General features: G+C 41.0%; 1 protein-coding gene across 1 annotated transcript in view; it reads left to right on the plus strand.

Annotated features, from left to right (window-relative positions):
• Positions 1-394: 394 nt before the first annotated feature.
• The window catches only part of MEIS1 (Meis homeobox 1), a 124,770-nt gene continuing 100,593 nt past the window's right edge, over positions 395-24,571 (plus strand). The window contains exons 1-6 of the mRNA XM_006264785.4: positions 395-1,200; positions 2,967-3,193; positions 5,119-5,260; positions 5,710-5,760; positions 6,506-6,556; positions 7,901-8,047. Of these exons, the coding sequence (XP_006264847.1) occupies positions 1,189-1,200; positions 2,967-3,193; positions 5,119-5,260; positions 5,710-5,760; positions 6,506-6,556; positions 7,901-8,047 (630 nt within the window). The 5' untranslated portion in view covers positions 395-1,188. The remainder of the gene's footprint in view (positions 1,201-2,966; positions 3,194-5,118; positions 5,261-5,709; positions 5,761-6,505; positions 6,557-7,900; positions 8,048-24,571) is intronic.

A 24,571-nucleotide genomic window follows, 5' to 3' on the forward strand; every position in this document is an offset into this window, starting at 1 on the left:
CCCTTGCAAAGGATTTCGCACCCCCGCCTTGTATAGGTTTTCTCCCACTACACTCACACAGACACACATACACCCCCCTTGCATAGGATTTCACTCACCCCCCCACCCCCCACTTGCATGGGATTTCTCCCACCAAACACACACACACAAAACCCCTTGCACAGGATTTCACTCCCCCCCTTGCATAGGTTTTCTCCCAACACACACTCACACACACACACAGACACTCCTTGCACGGGATTTCTCCCACCACACACACACACACACACGGCCGGACCGGGTGCGCGCGGGGCTCGGCTCGGCGCGGCGTTAATTGCAGCTGCTCTCTCCGCCCGCTCCGCCGCTCGCGTCTCGCCCAACCCACCCCTGCGCTGGGAGCGCAGTTGCTGCAGCCCAGTGCATTGTGTAAGACGCGACCTGTTATGGCCACCACTACTTCCGGGTTCCAGCATTCTGGTCCAAATCAACCTCTCCGCCTGTGCAACACACACTTTACACACGCACGGGGGACTGGCAGCAGGCAGCATCGATCGTGGCTCCTTTAAGACAAACTCAGACAGACATTTTTTTAACCCTCTTCCTCTAGCCTCTCCAGTTGCAGCACTTGCAAAGGGGGGAGAGAGAGCAGGAGCGAGAGCTGATTAGGAATTAGGACTGATTCAAGGAAAAAAAAGCCAGCGCTTTAGACCTTTATGCATTTGAATATTAACATTTGAGGTGTCCTGACCAGTGGAAGCACACACAGCGGATCGTCATCATTCATTCACCACCTTGACAACCTCGTCTTTGATTGACAGCTGGAGTGGCAAAAAGCCATGAGACTTGGTAGTTGGGTTTGAGGGGCACTTTTAAAAAAAAAAACTGATTTGGGGAAAGGATATTTGCTTTCTCCCCGCTGCTGTCTTGGAAACGAGAGGGCGAGAGTGAGACAGAGAGAGAGAGAGAAAGAAAGAAAGAGAAGGAGGGAGAGTTTTTTTTTTAATTTTATTTTTTTAATGCTGAATTATTGTATCGCTTCTCTGAGATCCAGCAAGCTGAAGATTTTACTCCATTGCTCCCATTGCTGGCGACGCTAAGGGATTTTGACAATTTTTTTTGGGTGGGGGGGGAGTTTGCGTTGTTTCTTTTCACACTGGCCTTAAAGAGGATATATTAGAAGTTGAAGTAGGAAGGGAGCAAGCCAGGCCGATGGCGCAAAGGGTACGTATGAAACAACAAATTTGGAATTCAAATGTGAAATAATATTGAAACGTGGCCGACACGCTGCGAAAAAGTTTTTTTTTTCTTTTTTCTTTTTTTGCCTCCTCTTTGGATCAGAGACACACAGCGGTGTCCTGATGGGAGAGGATTTATTAGTTTTACTTGTAGACTTAAAACCTGTTTATGTTGACATTTTCTTGCTTCTATCAATGCCTGTGACAGACATCTCATTGAAAAGGCAAGCTTTCTCTGTATTAATGACATTATCGCATGCAACTGCAGCTTATGTATTTATTAGTTTTACAGATAAAGTCCTAACAATGCCTTTTTAAAACTCGCCAGGGCTTAAAATATTTTAAGATCTGCATGTCTCTGAACATCTTGCTATGGTAGTGATGATATGCAAGGGTCGCTTTTTAAAAAGATAACTTGCAACTTGGAGTAAACATAACTTTTTTTGCCATCACAACTGTGCAGGGCTGTAGTCTGAACTCTCTTTTGGCCAAGTTGCCAAATTGGAGTTAGACATAACGAGCATGCACTTTATGAATTTATTATGATTAGACAGTGCTGTTTTGGATGCAATGCTATTTTTTTTTTATTTCTCGAGACTTACCACTTGAATTGAGGACTGGGGAAAATGGTTGGGAGGGATCAACCCAGCCTAGCGAAGAGAGTTTTTAAAAGAAAGTAAGGTCCAGAAGTACAATTGCTTGCATAATTTGTGTTTTGTCCCCCGAGTACTCTTTGTGAAAGAAAGTTACTGTACTGACAAACTTGCCTTGACTTTTTCAGTTCAGCTAAGTGTCAGTCTTCTTTAAAGCTATTTGTTCACGTCTTTGCTTTCCATAGATTAGAAGTGGCAGTCCCTTCTTCTGCATCCGAACCACTTTAACTTTCGGTTCTTAAATCTTTCACAAAGAAAACCCTTCACATGAAATTCAGAATTTCCAGCAGCCCAATGCAAACATTTGCAGCATTTTGACCTTAGTGTGTGTAGACGAGCTGGGAGTCCAAAATCTCCCCTCTTTTGCTATTTAAACTTTGGCATAGGAAATGATCATTGATACATGGGAGTCAGACTTCTGATCAGGAGGAAAGTTTACGACGGGGTACCTTAAAATTAATAACTGCTTCAGTTGACAACCTTTTTTTCCCCCTCCACATGGGAGTGGCAGAATTTGAAATTCTGCGGCAATAATTAGAGACGTGGCTCAGCCTTTGCTGGCGCATGCAAGCCAGTGTTGAAGAGGGGTTTTTTTTGTTGTTGTTAAATAGAGCTGAATTGGCCATTTAAATCCGAGCAAATGCCCTCCACTCTGGAAGGTGGCACACAGGCGCAGAAAAATACCTTGAATAAGAAGCCCGCATTTATTCACGTGTTAATAATAGGTGTCCTCGTTTTAACTTTTGCTGTAGAGGCAGGCTGAACCAGGCAACTTCTCAGCGGTGCCCTAATGTATTTATTTGGAGCGTCCGCCCAAAGAAACCTCGGTTACTTCCCCTTCTGCCCTGCTCCGGGATGCTTTTGAAGGATCCTGAATGCATGCATTTTAAAGGCCTATTGGAGCATTGCCTTTTTTTTTTTTTTTTTTTAAGAACTCTCTTCCCTTATAATTTGGGGCTGCTTTGTTTTGGGATCCTAGGTCTAGCACTGCCCGGTCCCATTTCAGGCGACAGCCCCCCTCTTATAGCCTTGCATCTCCCCGCTTGAACCTCCAGCCACGACTGGCCTTCTGACCCTTTTTTTCCTGTCTGTCATGCAGTACGACGATATACCCCATTACGGTGGGATGGATGGAGTAGGGATCCCCACCACCATGTATGGGGATCCTCATGCCGCCAGGTCAATGCAGCCTGTTCACCATCTGAATCACGGTCCTCCGCTGCACTCTCATCAATACCCACACACAGCTCACACCAACGCCATGCCCCCCAGCATGGGCTCCTCTGTCAATGACGCTTTAAAGAGAGATAAAGATGCCATTTATGGGTAGGTACAGCTGGCATCAGGTTTATTAGTCGAGATGTGATTATTCCCTTCTTTCCCTAGCTGATGAAGGCAGAGTAAAGCCATTGAACCTCAGACAGTAGGTAAATGCTTGGGACCCATGATAATTGCATGCAAATTTTAGGGTGGATTTTTTTCCCTTCCCCTCCCTCTTTGCCTCGCATTACTCTGGACGAGAAAATGTTCCATAAAGAAGATTTACTTTCCAAAGGGCTCAAACTGTGTACGAAGTTTCCCAGAAGTATGGCTCAAGTTAAAATATGATAACTTGCCTTATTTGTGTGCGTGCGTGTGTGTGTGTGTGTGTGAGAGAGAGAGAGAGAGAGAGAGAGAGAGAGAGAGAGAGAGAGAGAGACTGACTGTGCGTGTATGCTCTCCCTTGTATGGAAAGCAACTTAGTTTCCTAAATGTAGGCTCCTTTGTGGGCTCGATCACAACTTTAAAGCAGAAAAGCTCGCCAAGCTTCGAGCTGAAAGAAAATCAGTCATTAACGCTGCGATCCAAGGGGGGGGGGGAAGGACATTTCCATGGTGCAATCTGTTTTGGGAAGTAAATCTTTGCAAAGAGTTTAGAGGTAAAGATACTTTGAACTGCTCCCCGCTGAACCAAACTTTTAGCTTTATTAATATATAATGCGCTGTGGCGGAGCACATATACGGGTTGTTTCTTTGAGCGGTGTCCTGTTTATTGTTTTCCTAACAGCATTTGGTACATCTCGGTGCCACGACTTAGAAAATAGTTTCTAGGCCATTGCAATGGGGCTTGATCTGTCGGGTTGATCAGGAGATGCCTTTAAATTTAATTTGCCGCGAATTAAGTTGAAGTCAACTTTCAGATCCCCTTTAAAATCTGGCTGCAAGGAGTTGGTTTTGTAGCAGAACCAGCCTCTCATCCTGTTTCTTTATCTGCTTATCACCAATCTGCAGGATTTGCTTAAACCCCTTTGTTCACAAGCCTCTCGAATAGGTATGAAACTCGGGGGGTGGAAGGGGGGAGAGGGAAAGTGAGCCCATATTGTTAGAAAGACCCTGAAAATTAGGAAAGGATCCGTCGAGCTCTTCAAGGAATTACTTAGAATTTCTACTTGGGAGTTACTGAAGCTAGAGAGAAAAATCAGAGCACCTGGTAAATATATTTCCAGGTTCGATGCATTTAATGTTAAATATTAAAGGCATCTCCTGATCAGCCCAATTTGTGCAATAATCTGTGGGAAAGAAAAAGAAAAGTGGGGTGGGCAGCGCCTATTAGGAGTGTAAGTGTGTGTGTGCGCGGGGGGCGGGGGGGCGGAGAAGGCTGCCCCATCTCCAAGCGTGCTCAGGCGACTGAAGTTGGTTCATGTGGGGCGCTGGAGCACTTTGTGCTGCCCGGATGGGGGCAACTCACTAGCAGCTTAGCTGGCCTTCCAAGTTAGCAGCTCCCAGCTTGAACACTACCGAAGCAAAGTGGGATTTACACGTTCCACATCCGACTCCAGAGAGCCTGGTGTTCCCCCCCCCCCCAACTCCTCATTCTCTCCCCGAGGAAGTCCTTCTTTCGAAGGGGAGTTTAAACCAACTAATCACAATCATAATAAAAAAGTCATCATCCCACGAAATTAAAATAAAAACTAAGAGGAGAGGAAAGTTCATTCAAAATGGCTGCTGGAACCGCTTTGGTTTTATTCTTAGCAAATGTTAACAATTTCTCTGGCCAGATATGCTGAAGCGATCATCAGCCACAGTCCCATGGCTCAGGGCCTTCGACTTCAGGGCTCTCGGTTGCAGGGTAGGTGAGCGCTGCTGGGGGGTGGGGGTGCAGCCGGGGTGGAGGTGCTGGGCTCCGCTGAGAGATCACCTTGGTTGCTGCCCTGCCCGCACTGCTCCGGGACTAACCACTGTTTTGTCTGTGACTATTGTATTTTCTTTCAGACACCCCCTGTTCCCTCTTTTAGCACTGATTTTTGAGAAATGTGAATTAGCTACATGCACTCCCCGGGAGCCCGGGGTAGCGGGAGGCGATGTCTGCTCCTCAGAGTCTTTCAACGAAGACATAGCAGTGTTCGCCAAACAGGTCAGCACCGATCCATCTCGGGGAGGAAAAATAAGTGGAAGGCAAAAGAAAATGCCTAGCAAGGGGACAAGTCTCCTTTGACGAGAGGCAGGCTGCTAAAATGGCCAAATAGCTCCGTGGTGTCATCCCAGTCAATTCAGTAACATCTCTGCTATGTATTTCTTTTTCTTTTTCTTTTTTTTTTCTTTTTCTTTTAACTTTGACTGTGGATCCGAGCTAGCTTACACTAACTGCTAAGATCTGGCCGGGTGTTTTTTTTTTCCCCGATGTATTTGATTCACTTGTTTTAAGTGTTTCTATGATGTACTAAATCTAGCTAGTCAGAGCTTTGCACGAAAGGTTACATAATGGACCCGACAGTGTAATGAAGCAAGAAATAATAACGTCTGCTTTTTTCTGCTTCCATATTTCAAATCCTTTTTTTCCTCCCTCCCCTTTCTCATATTTAGATCCGAGCAGAGAAACCCCTCTTTTCCTCTAATCCTGAACTGGATAACTTGGTAAGAGTTCACAACGCTCCCTTTTTTTCTTTTTCTTTTAAATCATTCCTGGGTCTTTTGAGAGGTGGCTCGAAGCCTTGACAAGCGTTTGGGGTCTAAATTGAGCATTTCTCACGTGGATCTTTCTTGCTTGCTTTCTTAATTACAAGTAATACAGTGTAGCAGTTCTGTTTAAGTAAAATCGCATAACGAGGTCCATAAAGAAAGCACCATCCCAAACGAGAGTTTGGGGTATTTATGGCAGTCTTTCCTGCCTAAGCAGAGCGTGGATTTATCTACGATTACACCAGTGTATTTGAGGTCTTTTAAACAGCTTTATGGGAAATGTAAACGAAGGCTGTGGATGGAGATGCACCGTTTAACTACCTGACTAAAAATACAGTCTTTCCCCCCTCTTAAGGATAAACACATACTTTGCCTTTTCTTCGTAATATTTTTTCCCCCTGCTTTGCTGAACGAGGGGCCAACGATGTAGTTTTAGATTGCATTTTTAAGGAATTTTTTATGATCCGTATAATTTAGTTGCTTCATTGCAATAGGGTTTTTTTAAAACTCTAGATCGCTTCTTGTTAAACAGCGTACAAAGCCACTGCTATTAAGTTTTAGTGTTATTGCCATAAATCAAAACAACTTTTTATTTACTACTTTAAAAAGTCAAGTTATAGACTACAGCAGGGGCGGCTGGGGGGATATGTGCAGAAATGCAGGAATGAGATAGATACTCCTCTTGTTTGTATCTTTGCAGATGATTCAAGCCATACAAGTATTAAGGTTTCATCTGTTGGAATTAGAGAAGGTAATTTTTTCCCCCCTCTCCTCCTCATACGTTTCGGTATTGCTGAAGTTCAGGCTTCTGGTAAATTTGCATAAATGTCTTTCTTTCTGGTAATTAGTGTCAAGACCAATCTTGGCGTCCATTTCTCTTCGCAGTTTAATTACAATTTCAGCCTCTAAAACCAGGCTCACAAACGCCCCGACATTGTAATACTTTGTTACAAAGTTCACTGTAATATTTTGCTGGCTGTGGATAAAGAATTGCAGTCTTGTGTGCCGCAAATGATATTCTGAATGATGTTTGTTTGTTATTTCAGCCCAGGCCCTGAGATTTCTTTTTTAATCTTTTTTTTTCCTTTGGTGGGGGGCGGGGGTGAAGGTACTTTGTTTGGTTTCAGTTAGTTTGGTCGGGATTTTTTTTAAGAGCCATCTGCAGGTCAGAGGCAGGGCACAGATTATCCTGTAACATTTTGCTGAGACAAAGCAGAGTTGATAGTTGTGTCAGTTTCTTGTTTCTGTGCATATTGTACACCTCCAAGCGGAAGAAAGAGGATGCAGCCCTCGTGCAGTCTTTTTTTTTTTTTTGGTTGCTCGTCTAAAAATCTCAGCAGCAATAATAATAATAATTCAATGTAATTCAAACGAACGTTTCATTGGAAGCCACACTCAGGTTGCCTGTGGATTTTAAAAACGTAATTGATAGCTGGCCAGCCAGAGAATTCCCTTTCTCCTAAAAATAAACATTTTGAGAGGTTTTAAAAGAGTTGAAAAGTTTCTTTAGAACCTCAGCCACTTTATCGAGCCGTAAGAGGCAGGTTGTTCTCGCTCGACGTGAAATGTGTTAAAATATACCCATTAATAGTGGAAGCTCAAGTACAAGTATATTACAGTGACTCGGGACTTAAGGTCATGGATGCCTATAATGCATTTCAGTGCAGTGCATCCGCTTTAAAAAACAACAACAACAAAACACCTTTTTTCTCTTCATACCCCTTTGGAAAGGGTTTATGATGAAATAACTGGATGAAATTAAATAGTTTACCTTAAATGTCACCCATACAGGTCACTTCTCTAATGGCCACAGCTCCGGGAGCAGATGAATTTAACACGGGTGTTGAATATGTTGTAGCCTGTGAATCATCTTGTCACTGTCAATTTTCTGGGATATCTCTATTTTGCAAGAAAAGAAAGTTATTCCTAATTCTGGATGCGTCTAGAGGTCTCCGGGGGATAATTGCAGTGTGTTTCCCCTATTTAGAACTTTTGATGTCACAAGGGGTTGGGGGGCTGGTTGATTGCACTTGTCAATTTCACTTATGTGCTCCTGATTATATTTTCATTTTTTCTTACTTCTGTCATAATGTAGGTACACGAATTATGTGACAATTTCTGCCATCGGTATATTAGCTGTTTGAAAGGAAAAATGCCTATCGATTTGGTGATAGACGATAGAGAAGGCGGATCAAAATCAGACAGTGAAGACATAACAAGATCAGCAAATCTAACAGATCAGGTATGATCTCTCCAGGATTGCTCACGCTCAAATTTGTATGCAGATCGCTTGCTGGGTCACTACGCCTCCTTTTATTATTTGCATATGATTAAGTCCCTTTTAGATAAATTTCCATCGAAATGAAAATTTTTGAATAATGTGGCTATTATTGCTTCATTAAGGCTTGCTCCCGGATTCGACCTGGCGAGATGAGCTTGTAAAAGCATTGCCTGCAAACTTGACCTGTTTCTTGTCGCTTTTAATTTTTGTCTTTATTTTATTTACCCTTTATCATAATAGAAGCGTTAGCCGCGAATCGGTGGCTTCTGGTTGCTTAGAAAGGGCTGGCTGGAGCCATTTACAAAAATAATAATAAAATCCGAGATAGGTGGTCCGGGGAAGACAGAGAGGGTTTGAAATCTAGCAAATACTGGCTATTTTCTTCCTGTCTCTACGGTTCATTAGTCTGTCTTGTCAGTTTTCCTTGGCCGAACGCTTTTAGACCTCAGTGAACATTGCTTTGTGCACAGGCCGCCTGCTGCAAGCGCGCCCATTTTATTTTCCTTAATAGAAAAATAAAACGAGACCAAGGTTTTAATTTATTTTCATTGATCTCGGAAGTTTTCAAACCGTCTCTTCAAAAATGCTGCTTTAGTGCCTTGTAGCATATCTGTGTTAGAGCGGGGAGAGAGCCCCATGCTTGCCTGCTACACCCAGGGCGAGCTGGAGTGATGACTTTTGCAAGCTTCCCCCACCCCCTTCCCGGCTGATATTGTGATTTTTTTTTTTTTTTAATGGGAAGGTTTTGGGTTAATTCAAGAGGTTACCAAAGCTAGAGCAGGCTTCTGGACTATTTAGGCGCTTGGGAATCCTTAGGTTGAACTGTGTAATGCTTTAAGTGTGTGTGTGTGTGTTGGGGGCGGGGGTTCTTTTCTTTTCTTTTCTTTTCTTTTCTTTTCTTTTCTTTTCTTTTCTTTTTCCTTTGGAAGTGTTTGGCCGTGAACCCCCCCCCTCCTCCCCCCAACTAAGAGCTGAAGTTATTTCTTCTATATGATCTGGTTCGTATATACAGTCTTAGGAGTAATCAGGCTGACTCTGGAGGCTTCCTTTTGTTAAAGCAAAGCGCAGTCAAGCAGACAGGAGTTTCCTTAGCTGCTTTGCCATTATCAAGAACAGTGTCAACCAGGAGTTATTTCATAGATTACTAAAGGTGCACTGCACTGCACTTCAGCTTCAGTATTACCCTAAATTTTTTCCCCCTATGTACGGAAGACGCAAAGGCAGCCTGTTATTTATATCCTAGTGAAGGAGCAGGGTTTAACTTAAGGCATGAACCTTCAAGAAACCCAGGGATCTGGGATTTTTTTAAAAAAATGAAGCTGGGACTGCAATAGCTTTCAACAGTTCCTAAAGGATAGCGCGGCGCTCCTCCTGTCTGTCGGTCAGTCTAGTCCCCCTTGTCCATCTCAACTTCTCTTTCCATGAGGGGCTGCAAACAAGATGGAAACGTGGGGAGGAAGGGTCGGGGGATGCTCTTGTTGGGTGGCGCAGCCGAGATAACGTTTTAAACCCAGGGAGCTGTGAAGCTCCCATCCAGACTAGGAAAAACTCGGAGAGCCGCTGCTGTTGAATCCAAATTGCAATCCAACAAGTCTAACTAGAAAATGGGCTTCTAAAAAGCTCCGGAGCGCCGGGTACATAAAGCCATTTGAGCAAATTACAAGAATCGCTTAGGGGCACGAATGAAATCAACACTTTAATTGCCTCCAAAATGAAGATTTATACCCCATTTTCCGAACGAATCATTATTTTATTAAAGTGAAAGCTAAAAGAAGGGAAGTGATAGTTTTGGGGAAGGGATGGGGGGGGCGCTCAGGCTTCAGGGTGGGTATTGGGAGTGCATCGCCATCTTCCCCCCCCTTCTTAAACCGCTGGCCAGATGCAGGCCTTTCCCTTCAGCTAGCCAAGGCTGCGCTGGAGATAGCCAGGCCCCGCTGCTTTGGCTTGGCCCAAGCGAAGTCCAGCGTCCCTTTAACTTGTTGGAGGTGGCATTTCGTAGGGAAGGAGCTGGGGGGAGCTCTTCGTCTGGCTCAGGGGGAGAGGGATGCACTCACTCTATGTAGTTGTGTTTTTTTGGGGGTCCACCCAGATCTGGCTTCAGGCAGCAAAGTTGAGCTGGGGGAGGAAACTCTGGGGGGGAGGGGTAAATTGTGGGGAAGAAGCCCAACTCGCCGTGCAGGGGGCCGGGGGGGAGCGGCGGAGGCAGCGCGGCCCGCGGTGGGGCCCCTGCAGGTGTCAGGAGAGGGAAGCCCCCGCTGCGTCCCGGGGCAGCGGCCGGGAGAGGCGCAGGGAGGGGCACGAGCACGCCTAAATGCCGGGCTTTCAAGCCAGAATCCCCCCCACCACTCCCAGCTTCCCACCGCCCCGGCATGCAGGCGGTGCACGGTGGTGGCAGGGGTCCGGGCGGGGGAGGGGTGGTCCTCAGAAGTGCCAGGCAGCAAACGGTGCCAATTTTGCAAGGAGCGCACGGTCCGGGCGCGTGCTGTCCCCTCGCCCGCCCCCACACGGCCCGGCCCGCCCGCCCGGCCGGCACTGCTCCCCGCGCCCCTCAGAGCGGAGCCCCTCGCCGGGCCAGCCGCCGGGCCCGCTCCGGCCCCGTGGGGCTGCCCCCCTCGCCCGTGCGCCGCCCTCCGCAGCCCGCGGCCGCCCTCCTTCCAGCCCGCAGCCCCACCGGGGCTCCGCGCACTTGTCCGCCTGAGAGGCCTGAAGGAGTCAGGAGGTAAAAGCTGGTCTTAGGGCTTGGCTTCCTTATGCTGTGCGTCCTACACGTCCCAGTTTATATATGTATATGTATATGTATATGTATCTAGATGGTTTCCTCCTTGTTTCTTCTTTCCTTATTGGCCCCACACTGCCAGCGCCTTTAAGTCCCACAGTTAATGGAAAGCCATGACACTAATACTAGGTTTTGCAAAGTAAAGCCCCATAACACTAACCATTGTTCAGTGATTTAACTAGCTCAGTGGCAATAGGTCACTAAAACAGCATCCCTCTCCCACAAGAGTGACCCCAGTGCCTGCTTTTATGGAACCTGTAGAGTTGTTGTTTACTATTGTTATGATTCCCAAAGTAAAAGGCCAGGGTTTTCTTTTCTTTTTCTTGTTTTTTCTTTTTTTTTCTTCCACCCCCCCCCCCCCGGAAGAATTAAAGGCACAGCAAGTCTTTACAAAAAAAGCCAGGGTTTGACTTATTGTCCCAATTGCAGGACTTCCAAAATAAATGGGTTTTAATCATTAACTTTTCAAACATTTGCATGTTTAAATTTTTTTTCGAAAAATGTTTGTCGTCGCCCTCAAAGATTTAAAGCACAGCTGTTGCTTGGCGTTGGTTGGAAAATTATGTAGTGCAAGTTCGTGCTATAAAAAACAAAGAGTGTCTGTAGTCACATAAGTCGAAATTCAGTTTTGTAGGTCATCCAAATATGTTAAACTGTTACCGTGGGGCCTTTTCCTGTAAAGTTACTTCACCTTGGCTCCCAGGTATTGTAGCCTGAACTGTAAAAGCTGATGATGCTTACCTCACAATAGCATGTATATCGGTTGCTTTTATAAACCCGCTTTTTAAAGAGTGGGCTGTATAAAACTAGCTAACGCAAATTCAAATTAAGTATGTTGGTAATATGTTTTCATTTTTATAGGGACAACAGTATTTTCCTATGTAAAATAAACTTGTTGAACAAATGTAAAATACAAATGTTTGGCAAAATGATCATACACAGGCCAATTATGTATACAAAAAACTCTTAAAGGAAAGTCGGCAAATGGCCAAATTCCTATAGGGACTAGCAGGGAAATGATCAAAAAATGAACATGAAATAAGACTTCCTGTAAGAAGGTCCATAATTCAACATTATTTGACTCCACTGTCAGGGAAATTGTTGAAGGATAGTAAACTGATACAAGAGTCTCAGTCATTTTTGTTACAGTCTTAAATGTTTGAAACTGTAGCATTTTAGATGGCCTTTTTTGGGTAATGGTGTGTCTTATCAGTATAATAAAGCAACACTTGTATTTATGTAGTAATAGTTTTTTGATACTGCACAGCTATGCAGGCCTTCTCTAAACAAAATGCAATTATGTAGTATATATTTTTGCAAATGGAAATATTATTGTAAAAGCAGTTTTATTTTACAAATGAAGAGTTATAAAAAAAAAAGGATCCAATATACAGCATATCTGATGATTGTCAGGCTGTCTAAGGTAATCTCATATTATGACTAAAGTAACTCTCCAAAATATGTCGAATATATTACTCTAACTCTGCAGGTGATACTGATCTGCCTTGAAGTTAACCACTGAAAAATATTACATTTTTCCTTTAGGTTCATTTTTGCAGTTAGTCTCAAATTCTGGCTGCTAAAATCTACTTAAAATTGAAAATATTGCCCTTTTCAAAATATATTTGAACTCAGATGCACTAGTATAGGGCATCAATATAAAAGGTACAAGAACTATATAACAAAAATAATTAAGGCTACCTTAAGAATCTGAAGTGAACCAATAATTAAAATTAAAACAGAATTAAATTTGTCTACCTCTATCTTACACTCTATCTTATCACACGGGGCTCATGAATTCTTTTTCATTTTTGTAGAACAGATTTGCTGCAATACTTAGGAGGTGTTAGAATATTTTACTTTTGTTGCGGTTTATGTAAGGACTAATTAACATCCAAGACCTGACACTATTTTGTCAGAAATGTAGTGACTGAACCCCTATTTTAATTTTTAAAAATACCATTTTCTGTAATACCTATATCCTAAATGTATTACATTCTAAAGCACATAAAATACATTTAAAAATATTTACGAGAACTAATATTTCATTAGTCTACAGTTGCTTATTGGATTTATTTTTTTCTACTTAGTAAGTTAATTTCTTTAGGAAATAGTTTGCTAATTCATTTTTTTTAAATGGGCAAACCTGCCAATGCTTACCACTGGTTATAGTCCTTATTGCATTCATTAGGAAGTATTTGTGTGATCAGGCCCAACTTACTGCAGTTATTCAAAATTCAGTCATCTTTGCCATAAAAATGTCATTTAAAACCTAGTTGTAAACATTTTGAAATAAAAACAGTAGGACTTGGTCAAACATTTAAAAATATTCAGACAGCCGCTGAAGTAGTATGTATGGCTGTACCAAGAGGGACAGTTGCACGGATGATCTTCCTGCATTCATGTTATGTAGTACAGCTTTCTCTGCGCATACCCATCCATTTTGTCTCATAGCAGAGTTACTAAATGTGGTGTGACTCGTTGGTGTACAAACACATTACAGAAAAATAAGCTTTCCGTTATTTCTAATCTTTATTGCTAAGGAGTTGATTCTTCCCTGGATACTCGTATGCAACTACCAATAAAGTTAATGGGATTTACGCACACACTCACTGAAGGGTGAATAGAGCCCTGAGTGTTCAATATTAGGGCTCTTGACTTTTAAAAAAAATCAAATTACATCACACTCAATCAAAATGAGTAACTAGCTCTCACTAATAAATAGTGCTTTAAAAACAACTTAAAACTTAATGAGAAGCCTATAAAACTTTGTTAACTTAAGCAATCTCTTCTGGTTCCTGTTTTGGTTATTTGAACAAAATAGCCAACATGTACATCTTGTTGTCTTGCATTTTTCTTTTTAAATAAAGTGTACATAACACTTGTGAGGACAGGTATACCCTGAGTGGATGCTTAAATCTTTCTATATTCTCAAACTTACTGCCTGGTAGGAGTTATTTGTAAGAGTGATAGAATATGATGAGATTCAACGCTGCCATAACCCCAAGCAGGTTCTCTCTCTATGCAAGTAACTTAGCAGACACTGACTCACATTGCAATTTAGAAATTAGTTTTTATGTTGTTTCTTCTCCAGATGAAACAGTGTTTTAAGAAGGTAACTCCAAGTCCTAGTAGTGTGCCTGTTCTCTTTTGTTTGCAGGTATTTTCCCCTGATTAACCAGGGTGCTGTCTCACTTGCACTGATACTTTGTAGCATGATTTACAGATAATGTGCTAGCTGGAACTTTAAATATACTTGTTAATATTTGTATGTCCTCCTGTTTCTTTTTAATTCATGCAAACACAAGAAGGTAGGCAAAAATGTATTTCTTGCAGCCTCTCATTCTTGAGGCTACATTTTAAAAATTTAAGTGAGGTCAGTGGAAGCCCTCAGTACAGGCTATCATATTTGGTTACATAGTTAGGGTCTGGCATCTGTTACTATATGGGTTCTTGACATGTTAGATCCATATCAGCCTCCTCATACTCCACACATCAAGTTGTCCTTGTTTGTTTGCCTTTTATTTTTGAGAGAGAATATGTTAAAAAGTTAGTAGCAGGAGAAATTCTCAGTTTAAGACCTATGTAATTTGCATATTATTCTGAATATATATCAAAATAATGCGGCCCAAGGAGTTTTTAGGGTAGTTACTGCATCCTGGAAATTTAGGTTTATAATAACAAATACACACTGCCTTAAAAATGCTGTATTTTCAAAATTAATGTCTTCTTAAAAATGGAAGATCCAAATAACTCTCAAATATTTTGAAAAAAAATAACACAAAAAAGTGAAACCTATTCATTGTGAGTGCCATGTGCTTGCTAACCAAGCAGAAATACCAGTAACAGAAATTAAGAGATGAAGAAATACATTCACAGCCAAAGTCTGACATCCTAACTATTGGTTATCCACCATCACACACTACCAAAGTGGTGGATTCTCCATCTCTGGGCGTCCTCAAATCAAGACTGGATGCCTTTCTGAAAGATAGATTTTTCCCAAACCATAGGTTATTGGGCTCAGTACAATGGTCATGGTGAAATGTAAGTGTCCATGATAAACAAGTTTGGGTGGATATTTTAATGTTTTCTTCTTGCCTTAACCCTATGAATCTATTGGCTTGAATATGTAAGAACACTAGAGAAGAGTGAATGTAAATTACTTAGTAGTGTAAAGTTAAAATCATGGTAAAACTATTGTGTGAATGCTCTCAGAAGTGAAGTGATCTTAATTCACTTTAGCCTAATCTCCTTTGAAGGAGGCCAGTGCTTTTCTTAATGTTCCTGACTATTCCCATGAATTTATGCTCCATGTTGAGTAGTACTGTGCTCTGCTAGGATCAAGCCCTTTGAGAGAATTTGGTAAGGTACATTTTATGCAAGTGTGACTCTGTGTGTACACATATATATTAGTTTCACTAGGACTGGGCACCTGGAGCATCAGCTCCTGTTGTCGAGTCTGAGGGGAAGGCAAGAATGGCAGTGGCTGCTGCCCTCCCATGGCATAGAAAGTGCTTGTTATGCCTATGTGTGCACGTGTGTGTGTAAATAAAATATATGTAGATTATATGTAGATGTGTGTGCATGTGTATGTAAAACTACCTAAACAGATACATAATTATATTATTTATGCAGCTTGTTAGATCCTGGCATTTGTTGTTTCTCTGACTAGTTCCTTTGAGTTCAGAGTACCTAAATTACCCACATTATTTGCATAGAGGAGCAAGATACCATTTTTTCCAGGTAAATTCAATTTTGTTTTTAACTTGCATATCTTTTAGTCTAGCTGGAGCCAAGGAATTTCAGCTGGAATTAGATGACTGGCACCTGATCTCTGAGAAATGATATGTTCTAATTTCCATTCCTCTTCCCTGCTTGACTGTAGGCAGAGCCGTGAGCAAGGGGTAACCGCACCAACCTAGGACTAGCTCTGGGAGGCATTATGACTCAGCGAGGACTCTCTTGAGTCATAATTTTTTTCTTCCCTCTTTCTTGCTCTTGCTCAGCTATTCTGCCATTTAGTAGGAGTGGTGTAGCCAAGGCCTCACCCATTCTCTGCCCAATTGCTTTAGGGAAGGAGTGAGCAGGAAAGTAAACCTGTTTACTGTTGCATGCCTGGACTGAAAATCTCAGGGGAGTGTGGGGGTTACAGTGCTTTTCACAGGAATGTAGCTCAGTTTAGAGTCAATAGCTCAGTTTAGAGTTAACCCATATTTTGACAGGTGTTTTTTCTGCATCCGGAAGCCTTAACCTTGTAGACTGTATTTTCTGCGTTAACTCATTTCATCAGCTGTTGAAGCAAGGTTAGGGGACTGAGATTAAGGATACTCAGTTCCTCAGTGAGATTTTCCATATATCTTTGGCTAAAACTCCTCAATACTGACTGGGAATAAAAAGAAGCATCTCAAAATAACTTAGAAATAATATATTAGGGAAAATTTTAATATGTATATTGGAAGCTATTTTTCATATCATATTTTAAAGCTTTTTTTTTTAAAGGATTATCTTCTTCCTGCCCTAATGTCCCTTACTCCCTGCCTATTGTTATAAAAATGGAAGCCTCGGTAGAATAAGCTCAGTGACGACTGATGGCCACCAAAAAACTGAACTATTTTGGGCTTCTTAAATTATTTGTTCATTTAACCTGTATTTGCTTAGACCCAAGTCTTCAAATGCTGCCAAATGCCATGCTTACTACCTTGACTGTTTCACTGGGGACAAAATGAACAGTCTTGTTCACATTAGCAGACAGATGGTCCGTGAGGTTGGCTTCTCTGGTAGGAAAATGTATAGGATCTCCGGTGGAGCTTCTAGAAATAATTACAAAAATATTTTTTACAGAAATAATTGTGTTTTTCAAAGAGAATTGAGAGAGTTTGTCAGTGAATATAACAGGTTTTATACACAGTCAATTAGATAGAAAAGCTGAGAAGTATGTTTCTGGTAGTGTTGTCTCCAAAGGTATCTCCATTGTCTAGTATAGAGATGAAACTTGTTTATTGAGCATTGGGTCAGATCTTAATGTTTTATTTTCAATCAAGATATCTTTATCTTGTTTTTCTTTCTTTTTTTTTCTTTGGAGAATGTAAAGCAAATATGTATCCAGACCCTCTTTGCTAAAATAAATAGGTCAATGGTGTTTCAACAGTTGAGGGTTAATTATTCTGTGGGTTAAAAAGAACTGTCTGTTTTATATATTCAGAATACTGGCTAATAGTAAAGCAATAGCTGATGATATCACAGTTAATGTACTGTATTCAAACAGCTGTACGAAATGAAAAGTGGGGGTATTAGTCTTGCCATTCACAGTTTATTAAAGTTGTTCTTCAATCTCCTCTCATATGGGCATGGTATAAATACCCAACTGTGTCTACATTAAAGTGACTGGGCCCTTAATATAGGAATTTGTTGTATTAAGGTGTGAAAAGTTGCATTAATGCAATCTTAGCTTTTGCCTTTTCCTAATTTTAATTGTGAAACTTTATAACTTTTAATTTCAGTTGTATTACAATTTTTGCATTTCATTTCCTGTGTTGTTTTTAAAAGGAAAACAATTAAATGTTCATGCTCTCTTGTGCTGACTTTTAAATAATTCCAATTGCAATTAAGTGTTGAGGAAAGGGCAGGGGAAGAGTGAATTCAAACCTTTGTTTCTACTATTGTTTTTTAAGTTTTGCAAAGCAAGGGTAACAGGAGAACTATCTGAACAAATGGAAAAGGGAGAAATTTGCAGCTAAATAAATTATGGCTGCCTCTGTGCTGGTAATCTGAGAGGACCTGGTATGAGTAACATTACCTCACATGAGTAATTTACGCCTTATCTGCAAGTGGGATTTTAATGCAAGAACAGTGAATTGAAAAATTTCACCAGTCCAGTTTACTTGAAGTTGTGATAAGATGCACTGTTGTAAGTTATGACTCTTCCTGGCTATGCTAGGGAATTGTTAGAGAAGTCTTTAACCCTTTTCTTGGCATCATTAGACGTAGTTAGCTGCGTTCATCTGAATTTCGGCCGTTCCCTGCCTTCTGCCTTAGTATCATTGTACAAACCCATTATATTACAATTGATTAAAATGTCACTGAGGAATATCTGGTAATGCATTCAGCATTCAGTTTATACATTCAGAACCTGAGAGATGTGTTCTTTAGATGTGCACCTACTACTGGCTATGATTCAATGAAATCTGGCAAACTAAGCATCAAATACAATCAATCCTTGGTTAGTATCTCTCCAAGGAGGCACCTAAATGGTTCAGGAAGTAATACTAGTGTTTTAGCCTCACACTTCCCTCCAGTTCAGAATTCAACCCAAGCCTCATCATGGTACTGTGCCAAAAGGAGGCACTTTGTGACAGCAGTGAGATGGTCAAACTAGTTTGCTTCAAATGGAAAAATCTTCATGGCTTTCTCTTTTATTTCTGTTATGTAGAGTTGCCATGTGCTACTAAGTGGTTGCTGTGTTCTGCTGTGGATGTGGCTGCATTTCATTGGAGGTTGAAATTAAGTTTTTTGTAAGTGGCATTCTGAATTCAGACAACTATGAAGCCAAATGTCTTCATATCATTTAAATGTGAATAGGCTCTTTCTGGCAAAGACTATGCTTATACAACACCAGGCATAATGGAACTCCAGTCTTGACTGGGACCTTCAGGTGCTACAACAGTATAAAGAAAATGACTTGAAGATTAGTGTTAATGTGCATCTGTAGGCTGGCTGAGACAAATCCAAATATTTCCCAGCATTTGAGTCTGTAGTAAGAACAAAGTGCCCAGAGCACTGTGTAGTGCAGGTCTTCGCATGTGCTAAGAGGAAGTCTGACTCACCTGCTAGGTTGGGTTCCTAAATTGCTGTCCTTCCACTCAGCGGCTCCTGTCTGTCTTCTTCCTACTAATGAATCAAACAAGCCTGGTTTCCTGTCACTGAGTGAGTGTTGCTGCACTTTTCCCCTATGTCTCATTCCAGCTTTGGTGCTGTACGTAGGAACTACAGCTTGGTCTGAGACGTCATGTGTGTTTGTAGGTCATGTCCCATTATGTTTGCACATGGAAATCTATAGGGTGAACCCCTTGGTATGTTTTCCTGTGGGAGCCAGAATAATGGGGTGCTCACTTCTCTGAGCAATAGCTGTGGATTGGTGTTGTGTGCTGTTTTTATGTACATAAATATAGGCCTAGCAGGATTTGCTCTACAGTTTCAAGTGATTCTTAAGGGGCCCTTGGAAGAAGCAGCTTTATATGGATATAGGATGATAGGGTAACAATTCAGGCTATGCCTGATAAACTTTATCTACTGTTGGCAGACTAAGGCAGGGAGTAGAATTCTCCATCTCTGATGCTGATCGCTTGAATATGGGTTGGTTTGATTTTTTTTGAGGGGTGATATTACAAGTCACTTAGCTACTCTGTGCTTTATTCCTCTGCCAGTGAAGGGGTTAACACTATTTATTGAGCTTCAGGGTGGGCAGGGTTGTATATCTTAACTGCTGAGGTCTTTAGGTAAATGTGCTAAATAATGACTACAATACTAGATAATATGAAATGGTATAAAAATGCATTGCACTGGTTGATAGCAGTCAACAGATTAACTAGGACCGTTCTTTAATGTGTGTGTAGTTATTAAAATTTTAATAACATACACAAAACATGACAATTTTTTCCTGTGGTTGCTATTCTGATATCACAGGGAGGTATGCACTGTACCCCATGAGAGGGTGGTGCAATGAAATTGCTTCTTCTGTCTTGGAGGCTTTGTGTTTCTGTACCAGCCCCTTTTGCCATCTTTCATGTATTTAATATTAAAACCAAATATTTTGTGTTTTAACATGAGTTTTAAAAGTATTGGTGTCATTTGGAGAAGAGGATGGAATGTTAATGAAACATGGCTCTTATTCAGGAGTATCTATACTCGCATTAAATCTCATCTTGCCTCAGGAATAGTTTCACTGAAGTCAGTGGGACTCTGTATGGAGCAGGTGATATTCAAAGTGAATAAGTGCAAGAAAGTCTTTATGAAAGTTTACACTATATAAAATTTCTGGTGCAAACTCGCCCCCTATAACAGATTTTTTCTTTTAATTCTGTGTTTAAAATATGACAAACAAAACTCTTGGGTTAGAGGTGATATCTTTTATTAGATCAACCAAATAGCAGCAAGAAATGTATTTCTTTGCAAGCTTTCAGGTCCAAATTCTTTGTTTAAAATGTGGCATTTTGTTGTAGGAAATTCTAATAGGGTTTTCTGAAAAACAAAGGAGAGGTAGATGTTTGTTTTCTGGATAAGCTTAAAGATTTATTTTTTGTTCTTAGCTCTGAATTTCTCGATCGTTACACGAATAGGTAGACTGTGCTTGTTTCTACAGATATTGGTCTGTTCCAGAGAGGTGCTGAATGCCCTTCAATCCTGATGTACTCTGTAGGAGTTTGAAGGGGATCAGCACATCTCAAGACCCAGCACATCATTACCTGGTTACAAGGATGAGGTTGTTTGTAGTCATGTTTGTGTGAGTGATGTTGGACACTGCATTAATGAATCTACATAACTGTTTCTCCCGGTGTTGAAAAAGGGACAGAGATTAACAATATTACTTTCAGAAGATTGCTTTCATCAGACTATGGTTTATGGGTTCCCACTAACCAAAAAATCCCAGTTGGTGTAAATTACCATATTTTCTTGCGTACACATGTACCTTCCCCCCAGAATCACCCCCCAAAATTGGGGTGCATTTATTAAACAGGGAAGCTGATTTTCTGCCTGGGATAGAAACATCCTGCTTTGGTCTCTGCTCCACAGTGTGCCAGCTGTTGCATTACTATTCAGGCAGCTGAGCGAGCGTGGTGCATTGCTCTACACTCCAGAGGTATTAATGATAGTCTCTTCTTTTTAGTGGTCTTAATATTTCACCAGTAAAGCTAATCTTTCTTAGGGTAGCCTACTACTGTCTGTTCCTGGTCTCTCTCCTCCTATATCACAGCCTTGGAGACTCTTTAGCTCTTTTCAAAATCATAGATCCACCCCTGGGGACTAATCTGCAGCAGCAGCTTAGGGTTTGAGCTTTAATTAAGCAGGAAAGGGAAAATGAGTCAGTTTAAGATTAGGTGCTGTCTCTGTTCTATGTAACCATAACTGTAAAAATCATTTTTCCTTCATACTGTCTTTCAAAAGTAAGATATATATTATATTCAGGGGAGTATTGTATGCAAGAAAATAGGGTATGCACGAGACACAAAGCCTGTCACTATAATCTGAAATCTGTTAGACTCACTGGTCAAAGTGGGCTTTGTTGTTTGTCTCAGAAGTAGATAATGGGGCAAGAAGTAATATAAACTAATTGGCAAGCTGCACATTGTGATTGATTCCATTGCAACAGTTATGGTTATCACACTTTGCAGCCACCTAGACTTATAGATGACAGAAGCAATAATACTTAGGACCTGCTGTTCAACAGAAGTTTTATCCTACCATGAGAGGTGCTTTGGAGTGGCTTCTGAATCAGTTTTTCAGTGCTCCCTCAAAAGAAAACCTAATCACCCATCACATTTACAACACCATAGGTGGAAATGACTTTAAGATTGCGCAATGAGTCAGTGAGAGAATTCTGATTGACTTCATGCCTAGAGAAGAGACTGGGAGGTTCTTTGATTCAATACCAGTTGCTTCTGCTTCAGGAGGAGTAGTCCCGTGATGAGGCCTGTGGTGGGCTCTATACATGCTTGTAAAGACACATAAATGTTTTTAAGGGTGTCCCATAAGCTGGAAAGTTCATCTGGCTGGAGGCTTTGTGTTCTGGTAGGCTTTCTCTGAGGTTTCCTCTTCCAGCTTTTTAACTTTAGTGGCTGAAGTACCCACATACATGCTCAAAAAACCCATTATATCCCTTCTTTTCTCTAAGTACTAACAAAGGTACAGAACAATAAAGGAGCAGAAATAAATGAATTTCACTGACTTAAAGCTCTCTCCTTGCTTAAATATTAGTCCATTGCTTTCTTGTCATTCATATTGCATATATATTATTTATTTCCACTTTATTTTCTTTTTTGTGGTTTATACTTGCTGTTCTTTATGCTTTATTTTATTTTCTTTGCAAAGCACCCTCTCCTCATCCTTTGTTTTGTCCTTACTTTATTCTTGGTTCTCTGTCCTTTTGCTGCCTTTCCCTTGTCACATTCTCTCCTCCTTTTTACTTTAAGTTTCTCCAGTGAAATTCTGGCCCATTGAAAGCAGTAGCAAGACTTCTGACAACTTCCAGGATTCTATGGCCTGGATTTTATCCTCTGTCTTGTTTATTTTTACATTCTTTCTCCTCTGTCTTTCATCTGTTTGTCTCTCATAAACCTTTTTTTTATGTACATAACACTTAAAAACAAGTTACTTTTTTTTTAACAACATACGGTGAATTATCTAAGTCAGTAAATGGCTTTATTCTTATTTTCATAAAGCAAAGCCAAGATTAGGAAGCTTGTGACTTCTCCAAGACTAGAAAATGAATCCAAGTCAGAGCCAGAATCCATGTGCAGGAATTTCTTCTGTTTCTTAATCGAATAGGCCCTGCTGTCCCTAATACTATCGAGTTTCCCTTTGTGCAGTAGTTATGCTGGCTGTGCTGCTTAGTTGCAGGTATGCTTCTCAAGTGTACCTCAATTTGGGTGGATTGCTCAATTAGCCTCAAAGTAACTCTGTTTATACACACTGGAGCTAGGTACAGACATTCAGAAAGCCCAAGGCGGAATCGATTTAAGTTATTCTGAAAGCTGCAGAGTTTAGATCAGTAGCGACAGAACACACATTCACCCTTTGGTTGGGGGATGCAAATCTTAGACCAGGTTCTGCCATTTTTAAACCAGTCTGTGTGTCAAACTTCTGTTCTGTTACAGGTACAGACTGCTTTCCAGTCACTTATACTGGTAAAAGTATGATGTTTGTACCTACCTGGCCCTGATGTCCTTGTATTGGTTCAGTAAAATCATTCACACCTGAAAAACGGAATCATAGAACTGAGGGAACAGAAGAGTTATTTATGCCAAAGGGGTGGATGACTCTCATGGCATTTTATGGTTCTAGCATGAATAATTATTTTGTCCCCTATGTTTTTGGTTGTTATCGCCCATTATGTCTCCCACTCGGCCTTGGCAGGTTTTATGTTATGATTGTCATCTGCCAACTGGCAGCTTTTGCCTCATAAAAAAGATGCTCAGATGACAGAGTTGCCAATTGCTCTGGTTCCCCATCTTAAAAATAAATAAATAAATAAATAAATAAAATCAGTGGACTCTTAGCTATGGATTTTCATGGTCCTCACAGGCCAGCATTCAGCAGAGTATAGAATAAACGGTTCATTTTTATTTAAAGGAAGACATCATGAAAAGGTGCTACCAACCAATGCATGGCAACTGGTTTGTATTCTCAAGTATTTCTTCCCTAGAGGAATGTTTAGAAACTTATTTTTGGATACAAAAGAAAACTGAGGATTATTGTGTAATTTCTAGTGCCCCAAATATCAGGTGAGCCCTGTCACACCACTCGTGCTCAAGGAGAATCCCAGTGGCAGTATTACATTTTATACCTTCTAAAGCCCATAGAAGTTGAGTCTGCCTCATGCTTGAACACTTGTGATATCTTAGCCAGTGGAGGCCAGGGACACGGATATACATATCAACCAGACCATTACAGTAAAGCAGAGAACACATCCTGGGTTGCAGATGATTCTAGATCTCACAAAGACACAGTGATCAACCCAACACTCTTTTTAGAAATAACCCTACCTGTCTTAAGATATTACCCTAGAATACACATAAAGAAAGCTGAATATAAGCATTCCTCATTACCTGTGGAACTAAACCATACTTTATCACCTGTATTAGAAAGATACCTTCATCAACTAACCATTTTTTGTAAGTCTCTTCAATCATAAGATGTTTTTCTTCTTCATCTTTTACTTCATTTTCCCTTCATTATTTATAATATTTTGTTTGTATTGTGTTATAGGCAGGCACCCCAATTATGGACTAAGGCCCTATTGTGCCTAGTGTTGTAAAAAACACTTTTTGATGTTGAATATAATAAGAAGTAAACTGCTTGCTGCCAGATGTTAGAGTTAACAGGAATTATAGCCCAGCTGTTCAACTACAACAATAATTGTATATAACAATACTTATATTGGCTTAATAACTTGGTTACTATCTAAATGTATCACCCCTAGTTCTCTGGTCAATAAGCCTTGATAGTTTGAAGTCAGTATCTGTTTTTGAGGCCTCTTAACTCATTGTCTTTGACTACCTCTCTTTGCCTTAATTGTTGCACTGGTTGCCTTTTGCTGAGGCTGCTCTTTTTACCTATAATGGTCTTGTGACTTGTAAGCCAGTGGCAGGAATCCTGTGTTATTGGCAGCAGCCAGAGTGGGCAAAAGTAGGTGAATGTGTCCTTAAATGTTTCATTGCTGTCCACTTTAAAATGTTTGTGCTAGACAGCACCAAGCACAGACCAGCAATTATCATTGCTTACATCACTCTAATGATTAATAAGAATAATAAATACAAATAGTAAAAGGGCACAGCTGGTGCTTTGGGGTGTGTTCAAACATGAATATTTTTATAGTTCAGTCTTCCTTCTGTAGTATTTTTTATTTGCTCCTCCCACTTCTTTTTTTTCTGTTTTCCTTGGTGTGGTTGACAAGCCTAAAAACCAACCCGAAGATCAGGAAATGTGCCTCAAAT

Source organism: Alligator mississippiensis, chromosome 1 (genome assembly GCF_030867095.1).
Source record: "Alligator mississippiensis isolate rAllMis1 chromosome 1, rAllMis1, whole genome shotgun sequence".
NCBI classification, from domain to species: domain Eukaryota; kingdom Metazoa; phylum Chordata; order Crocodylia; family Alligatoridae; genus Alligator; species Alligator mississippiensis.